Source organism: Dunckerocampus dactyliophorus, chromosome 10 (assembly GCF_027744805.1).
Source record: "Dunckerocampus dactyliophorus isolate RoL2022-P2 chromosome 10, RoL_Ddac_1.1, whole genome shotgun sequence".
Classification (NCBI taxonomy): Eukaryota; Metazoa; Chordata; class Actinopteri; order Syngnathiformes; family Syngnathidae; genus Dunckerocampus; species Dunckerocampus dactyliophorus.
In genome coordinates, this window is record NC_072828.1 from 31,433,876 (window position 1) to 31,442,831 (window position 8,956).

General features: G+C 43.2%; 1 protein-coding gene across 5 annotated transcripts in view; it reads right to left on the reverse strand.

Annotated features, from left to right (window-relative positions):
- pex5la (peroxisomal biogenesis factor 5-like a) overlaps positions 1–7,216 on the reverse strand; it is a 102,539-nt gene extending 95,323 nt beyond the window's left edge. For all 5 annotated transcript variants that reach the window (XM_054790035.1, XM_054790034.1, XM_054790036.1 and 2 more), the window contains exon 1: positions 6,873–7,216. In XM_054790035.1, the coding sequence (XP_054646010.1) occupies positions 6,873–6,893 (21 nt within the window). In that variant the 5' untranslated portion in view covers positions 6,894–7,216. The remainder of the gene's footprint in view (positions 1–6,872) is intronic.
- Between the last annotated feature and the right edge of the window lie 1,740 nt (positions 7,217–8,956).

Consider the following 8,956-nt stretch of genomic DNA (forward strand, 5'->3'; position numbering starts at 1 on the left):
CTATACTGTATTATATTCTATTACATATTACACTGTACTATATTAGACTACTATACTGTATTATACTCTATTACATATTACACTGTGCTATATTAGACTACTATACTGTATTATATTCTATTACATATTACACTGTGCTATATTAGACTAGTATACTGTATTATACTCTATTACATATTACACTGTGCTATATTAGACTAGTATACTGTATTATACTCTGTTACATATTACACTGTGCTATACAGTATTAGACTACTATACTGTATTATACTCTATTACATATTACACTGTGCTATACAGTATTAGACTACTATACTGTATTATACTCTATGACATATACTGACTTTCTTCTTCCCCCTCCTATTTGGTGTGAAATCATACAATGAGGGTAGATTTCATGACCTTATTGAGTGCTAATGTGCATATTTCCTCAAATGAATTCATGCTAGCAGGCTGCCTTTTATCCCACACATCAAAAGCAACATGATCATCTTCTCTCTGAAAAACCCAGTCCAGGCTGGTACTGGTGGATGGTGGTTCTGGATTCATTTCGTGCTTTTCATTTCATGTGGTTCCTGCCTTAGTTTTACCTTTCCCCGTTCCACCAGAGATTTGTGGGAACACGAGCCGGTCCGTGGGTATAAAAGGTTGGGGGCCGCTGCTCTGAAGGCCCTCTTAGGCACGAGCCGGGTACCGCTTTGAGGTATACCACGGTATAAAACTACAACAAAATGCCAGTCCAAGATGCTCTGTATGACTGTGCTTTGAGACAGTTGCTGCATTTGCTGGTTATTTTCGTACTTGTCTACTTGAAATTGATTTTCGTGTCAGCCTTGACACGTCTAATAATTCAGAAACAAATCCGCTAGTTTAAATGACTCAAAGTCAAAGACTGCACCAAAAAAAAGCTGAGAGGAGGTTGAACAGCTGCAAGGAATGCTGAGTCAGAAGATAATTCCCTTTTACAAACAACGCCTGTCACATGGCTGTACGCTGCGTTTTATACGTGTGCTGGCTTTTAAAGAAACTTCCAGTGGTCTTCCTGCCGGTCTTCATGGGAGGTCCCGGAAGGACAGTCGTTGGGGGACTTTCTGATCCTGAAAATAGGCCATCAAGTCAAAAACAAGGCACAGTCACTCGCTCGACCGTACCTCAGTGATAACCCGAGGACCCGCCTGCACAGCGCATCCCTGTCAGGCCTTATTTCATGAAGGTTCTGAAAGCATTATTTCTGAGCTTCATTACCTCCCACGGATGAAGACGTTTAGCTTCCTGCCCTCTCCCGCCGTCTCTGAGAGCGTTCACTATCTTGGGCGCTTTCGTTCCGGTCGGGGAGCACCCGATTCCTCTCATTATTCTGGTCCTGAACTATTGTGGCCTATTAAATAGCTTTTAATCACGACCACGCTTCATTACAGCGAGGACGCTAAGTAAAAATAGCATGTGGGACCCTCGCTTGGACCACGTCGACCATGGCGGGAGTCTTGCTCCGCATGCCAGTCAGTGAAGGTCTTTTTTGAGACAACAAGCCAATCTACAATAGGTAAAGGCGGCGATACAGAAATATTACAGTTACAGTTAGCGTACCCCCCGGCAGGCACGGTTTTCAGTTAACGTAAAACAACTGTGTGTATTTTAGTTATCACTCTACACAGCGCAAAGTGTTTGTGTACTACGTGAGTGTGACGCCCTCACACTAGATCGCTATCAGTGACAAAGAGACACAATTTGACCAAATCCTAACCAAAAAGGAATAATAATAGAATTGAATAATGAATTGAATAATAGAACTGATGTAGTCCTGCTGTTTGTTTCTGATGTTCTGTTATTATTGTTGCCTTTGTTGTTCTGTATTGTCCCCCTTCTTGTCCCCGCACTCCCCCCTCTGTCTTCTATACCCCCTCCTGCGCCGGTCCAGCCGCTCAACATTTGCATCCCAGCAAACATGAAATAAGTCAAGTGAAATCTAAGTAACGGGAGGACAGTGTCTTGCAGTTTCCCTGTCTAGTATGTGAGAGCATCTCCTGGAGACCAACGAGACCAACGACACTATTTGGACAAAATAACCCAAAAAGACAGGCATCACAAGAACCACTGCACTGTCAAAATTGCCAGTAAATACAAAAGGATGTTTTTGTGTCACAGTTAGCGCAGTAAAATGATCCTGTCACGCTTGGATGTCCTGTTTGGGTTACTTTTACACCCCAGGAAGGAGAAACACAAGACTCCGTTCTGGCATTGCTTTTCTTATCAAGTCGCCTGCCAAGGCTTTATGGGCCCATTTTTGCATGGTTGCTGAAACCCAAGTCACGTCTGCCTGGACATGTGATCCACCTGATCACGTGTCATCATTGCAGGGTCACGGAAACACGGCAAACGTGGTTTTGGATCGCCACTGCCAGCTCAGCACATTTAGCACGTGCAGATATTTGGAATTAGGAGTTGGAGCCAATAAACACTTCCTTCCGGTGTGCGGCCCACGGCTGCTTTTTTGTTGGCCTGCGGCACACGTTTCAAATAGAATTTAACAAGAAAACCAAAAAAAACAACTACAAAAATGTAAAAATCATCAGTGGTTTCACAAGAATAAAGTCCACATTTTAACATAAAAAGGTGTAATTTTACAAGAAAAAGTTGTCATTTTCCAAGGATAACATGGAAAAATGTCATTTTAGTCACAGAAATATTAAAGAAAAGGCTTTTTTACACAAAGCAGTACATATTTAGTAAATGATATGTACACACTGCAGTACATATTTTACCAGTCTTTGTGGACATTTTAGGGGAAGCCGAGCATCCCTTGCAGTCTTAGAGCAATCGCCAGTGTTTTTCTGCCTTTTCTAGTTGGGAACTGATATTTTCCTGAAACTTACCTACGTTCTACTGCTGATTACTAAAGAACGGAAGAAGGTAGAAACACAATTCTTTTTCCTGACGAAAGACGAGAGTGTAATTTTTCTTGTGGTGGGTTCCATGTGTGCATAACCATAGAACACAATATTCTGTGTGCCTTGAAAGATCAGGCACAATCATCTAAAACGGCCGCTACTGGGGGGGTTGTCTTTTAAAAGATGTCTGGGATTGAATGCTCGTCCGTGTGGTGCAATCACACTGTGTGATATTTGGGGTTGCACGGTGAGTGAGGCCGGCGTTTGGGTCGATGAGCCCAGACATCAAACACAGACATCTTTATGGGCGTCTTAATCGCTTGTGTGTGCTGATATGTGTGCTTCAAGTTCCTTGGCACACACATCAGCGAGGACCTCACCTGGTCTCACAACACCCAACAAATTCTGAAGAAGTCCCAAAGGAGACTGTACTTCCTGAGAAGACTGAGGAAATTTGGCATGTCCACCACAATCCTGAGTTGCTTCTACAGATGCACTATGGAAAGTGTCCTTACCGCCTCCATCACTGTTTGGTACGGTAACTGTACAACACGTGATAGGAAGGCACTCCAGCGGGTGATCAAGACCTCACAGAACATTGTTGGGGCAGCCCTCCCCTCACTGCAAGACATTTATAAAACTAGAGTCCTACGAAGAACACACAACCTCATCAAGGACAGCACACATCCACAACACTCATTATTCACACTCCTACCGTCAGGCAGACGCTACAGGAGTTTGAAGTCCAGGACCACAAGGCTGGCAAACAGCTTTTACCCACAGGCCATCAGGCTCCTCAACGAAGCACTCACACACGCCGCACGCAACACACGCACACACTCATAGCACTTTATTTATTTATTTATTTATTTATTTATTTATTTGTATTATTTATTTGTATTTATGTCTCTTCTGTTGTTGTTGCTTAATTTATTGGTATTTATGTTTCTTATGTTCTTATTCTTTCTTGTGTTTTCTTTCTTTTCTTGGGAGAATGAACAGAATAAGAATTTCATTGCATAGTAGAACTGCTGTTTTACTGTGCACATGACAATAAAACTCTTGAATTGAATTGAATTGAATTGAATTGTGTTTTTTCGGCATACGTGGGTCATCACATAAAGCAAAGATCTATGGTATTAGAATTCTTTTCTAAATGTGCTTTTTATAGCGCACAAGCTCTCTCTGAATGTTCTGAACACCTGTCGCCATACTGAGCGGAACAATTGTCGAGCGGAATAATTGTTGAGCCTGAATCAACAGCGCCTCTACTGGCTGCAGCCTGGTACTGCACTCTGTCAAGACTCGTCTGATCAATAAGTCAAACGTAGGGACGGTTCTTCCAAGCATCAGCATCACCTCATATCACGGCAGTCTTGGCACAGAAAACATAAAACCCGTGACGGAACCCTCATGTAATAATTGATTACACCCCATCCCTCACAAAGGCTGTGTCAGGGGGCCGTGATGAATAACGCTGCAAATCACACGAGCGCTGTTTCATGCATTTTCAATGAATACTGCATGCTTGAGTAATGCGTCATGAAATATTCACGTTTGCCCTGTAATGCTGTTGCATGCTGCCTCCTCTGTTATTCTTATTACGCAATCGTGTCTGAGAGCCCAAGTATCGCTTTCAACCTTTCCTGACCAGCTGTGCTCTTACATTCGTTCACACACGCCGCTTGCCCTCTTTGGGGTCACGGGTGGGCTGGAGCCTATCACAGCTGAGAGGCGGGGTACGCCCCGGAGTGCTCTCTAGCCAATCGCAGGACACACATACAGTACACACAAACAGGGGGGGACGTACCCACCAAAAACTACACAATCACAGGGAAAACATAAGGGGTAGGCGTACTACACACACTGCTCACTAGGTGTCAGTAATGTTACAGTGATGAGACAATAACCACCGCAGGAAGTACTGTACTGAACAGGAAGTACAAAACAAGGAACTCTCCCAATGCTAACAAGTGTGAGTCTATATTATGTCTTATTTAGGTCTTATTTTCTCTTATTATGTTCGCTATATTGGGTAATGGGAGTGGACAGGTGTCTAGAGGGCTCTAATGTTAAAATGTGTATTTAGAAGGTGGTAAACAGGTCTTCTATGTCTTACATGTCTTATTTTCTCTTATTATGTCTACTAAATTGGTAAAGGTGACTATAGGGGTGTTATTTCATGTCTAATAATGTTAAAAACTATTTAGCAGGTAGTAAACAGGTTTTCTATGCTTTTACTCTAACTACTACTAAAGAACAGAACAGTTAAAAAAACAAAAACAAGGACATGTACCGATGCTAGCATGTGTGAGTGTATATTATGTCTTATTTTCTCTTATTATGTCTACTATATTGGGTAATAGGAGTGTAAAGGTGACTATGGGGTGTTATTTCATGTCTAGAGGGCTCTAATAATGTTAAAATGCATATTTAGAAGGTTTTCTGAGCTCTAACTAACAAACAATTGCATTTATAAATAAGGAATCCTACTTTGCGGGACTTCACTTATCATGGTCGAGTCAACTAAGTCGCTTTTAGCAAGTATTCGGCGCACACTAGGTACTTTTCCCAAAAAAGCAACGAGCAGCACATCCTAGTAGAGACTTTTGGCGACTCTGGCGTGAAAGCATGTATTGCTCTTCTCAACGAGCAGGGGGGCTCCTGTGGGCCCTTTCCCCCACCTAAAAGCACCCAGACAGGGGGCTCTGTCTTGTATATTTGTTTTGCTTTTCTTTTTTTCTCCATTTTTGTGCACATTTGATGATTGCCATTATGTTGCACCCCCCAACCCCAAACCACCGCCGCCACAAATAGATTGCAGTCCTGTTGGAAGCACTGATGTCAGCATTTATTTCTGATTTTTTCGTAAAATAAAGTCAATACTGCAAAATAACCAAACAACAAGTTGGCTCTCATTCAAATCCTCCGGCTTTACCCCCCCACACACAACCCCCCACCCCCTCCCCGCCCTGAGTTTTACAACAAAATAACAAAATATTTCAACAACTCAATAAAAAAGCAGATATTTTGTAAATAAACACAAATACCAATTTCAACACGCTCCCTATCGATACAATACTGATACTGACCTGGTATCGATAGTATCGATAGTTGGGCGGATGCGCCTACCTCTGGACATGCAAACAACTCAAATTTCACACTGAGTTGTTCATAAAGCCTATCCCAGCTGACTTGGGGCGACAGGTGGGGTACACCCTGGACTGGTGTCCAGCCAATGGCAGGGCACATATAGACAACCAATCACATTCATACCTATGGACAATTTAGAGTCTCCAATGAAGCTAACATGCATGTTTTTGGAATGTGGGAGGAAACCGAAGTACCCGGAGAAAATACAACACACGCACGGGGAGAACATGCAAACTCCACACAGAAATGTCCCATGGAGATGCCAACCTGACTGTGTGGCCAACATGCTAACCACTAGGCCACCGTGCCGCCCAGCTGTGGTATCCACAATAAATCCAAAATAAAACAGCGTGATTTGACCCGAAAACACCTCCTCTATAAAGTGCACGTGCTCTTTCCATTTGTTTTTGTCGTGTTTGGCGCCTCTACGACACGTGTCCCCTATTTGGGGGTCTGACCCGAGTTTGACATATTCGCTGGTGATGTAACACACATCGTCCATTCAGTTACACCGAAAAAACAGGAAAATTACGTCAAATTGGCATGACGTCACAAGGACAGGAGCGTGCACGGAAGGGAAATAATGAAGTGTGACTCCCCCGTGGCAGAGCTGTTTACATGTGACATGCACCTGCATGCCCTGCCTCTGTGCGTGTGCGCGCGTGTGTGTCAACAACAATCCGAATGGAAAGTATTTGTGTGTATGAATTGGACTGATGGGTGTTTCCAGTGCATTGTTGTGAGTCGCCAATGCATGAACGCGTGAAGCACAAATGGGCATCGTGCAGCGTCTCACTACGAAGCCAACGGAGCAGAAAAAGCGTCCCTCACCTGTAAATGGCCCTGGTACATCTTGAGTACTTGTTCCGCACTTGTCAGGCTGAAAGAGAAAGTGCTGACATGGAGGAGAAGGCAGTGAGGAGTTGGTGATGAAGAGGCAGGTAAAGCGCTGCTGTCCTCTGCTCAGGTGCGGAATGAGACACTTCTTCTTGTCCGGAACAACGACCAGCAATGCCGGCATCGCTCGGGTCAGTCGTCGTTAGCCTGCGTTGATGGGCTTTCTCTTAACGGGAGTCGAACGGGACAAAATACAAGTCCCGGTCTCCTCCTCCTCCTCTTCATCATGTGGATGCTGCTGGGGCTGCTTGTGTTCTTATAGCGCGGCTCCTCTTCCTTGCTCGGCGGCTGTGGTCCCTGAAAGACCGCCCCCTGGTGGCGTAGTTCACTACCAGCCTCCACGCACTTCCTTGTTAGACTGACTTGTTTTTGCTCTGGCGCCCAACAAATAACCAATCATACAGTATATTTCATTGGCTTCATTTGTTGACTCTATATTCCAAATGATATCAAATGTGTCATATGCATGCAATCATATTTTCATTTCGAATATTAAAGTACTTCTGAGTGGAATAGTTTTTCTTTGAAATACTTTAAAGCTATGACATATAAGGTATATGAATGAATGAATACATCATTGCTGTCTGGTGGTTGAATTGGCCTGTTGGGGGGGAAGTCAAGGTCCTAAATGAAGCATTTTCAAGCATAAACATGTTGAAGTGAAGTAAAATACAAATAGAAGGCATTCAGAAGACGCATTCAAAGAGGTTGTGATGATATGTAGTATTCTCCACTGGCCACTAGGTGTCAGTAATGTTGCATTGATGAGACCATAGTCCCCACAGGAAGTACCGTAAGGAAACCACAAGTAAAAAGGATCAACAACAAGGAACTCTCCCAATGCTAACATGCCTAAGTCTGTATTATGTCTTATTTATGTCCTATTATGTCCAATATATTGGGTAATATGAGTGTAAAGGTGACTATGAGGTGTTATTTCACATCTAATAATGTTAAAACTCGTATTTGGAAGATTGTAAGCTTGTTTTTTATGCTCTAACCTAGAAAATATTCCATTTATAAATAAGGACTCCTAAGTGGCGAAAATGTGCTTATCACAGTCGAGTGTGGAGTTGGTTAGCCGCAACGGACAAGTGATTAAAGTACTCCGGGGTTTCTTTTCTGTTGTTGAAACCCTGAACTTGCAGTCTTGACCCTAAAAGACCCTTGGTTGACTTTTGATTTAGTTCAAAGAAAAAGACGTCCACTTTCATTCAGCAATTCCCCTTTGGTGGAGCCCGAATATTACCTTGTGGCCTGTGAGTGTTGCAACGTGACAGCGTTTCATCACATTACCTCCTGCAGGTACGTTCGTGACTCATGTCCTTGACTCTTTTTTTTGGAGATTCGTCTTAGCAATGTGACGCTCATGACCTGAGACACATGAAGTGGCACCACAGAGGAGCAGTTGCCGTAATCATGATAAACGTGTGCGATGATTAGACGTGAGAGCCTCGATAAGCAGCGAGGATGCCGCAACACGTGACGACGAGTCAGACTTTATGTATTCATGACACGCCTCCATTTAAGTGGCAGGTGGACACGGCTGAAATAGAATTCCCAGATAAATGGAGGAAGATAAGAGATTACATTTAGCACAGAGTGAAAGTGATGAATGGATGAAAGCGTCATCAAGAGGACAAAAATAGAGGAAGATGGCAGCCCATTAATAAGCATACTTACACCACATGTCCATTTGACAAAGTGTGGCGTTGAAAGGGAACAATTTGATATCACGTCTCATTTGGGGGAACAACGGAATCCAGTATTTCTGACTTAAGCCAAAAAGAAAAGGCACAGTGTGGTTTAAATGTTGCACACATGCTTATCAGGTGGTTCCATATACACAAGCATTCAACTGGAATGAACCAAACTCTTACATTGAATCTATAGGCTGAAATGCACGGAGCTGTGAGAGTGAATCTATAGGTGTAATCATGATGTCTAACACTACCAAACAAACACCTCATTAGCTGTTTGCAGGGCGTGTTGTTCGCAAAGCATCAGTGCCTGTGTGG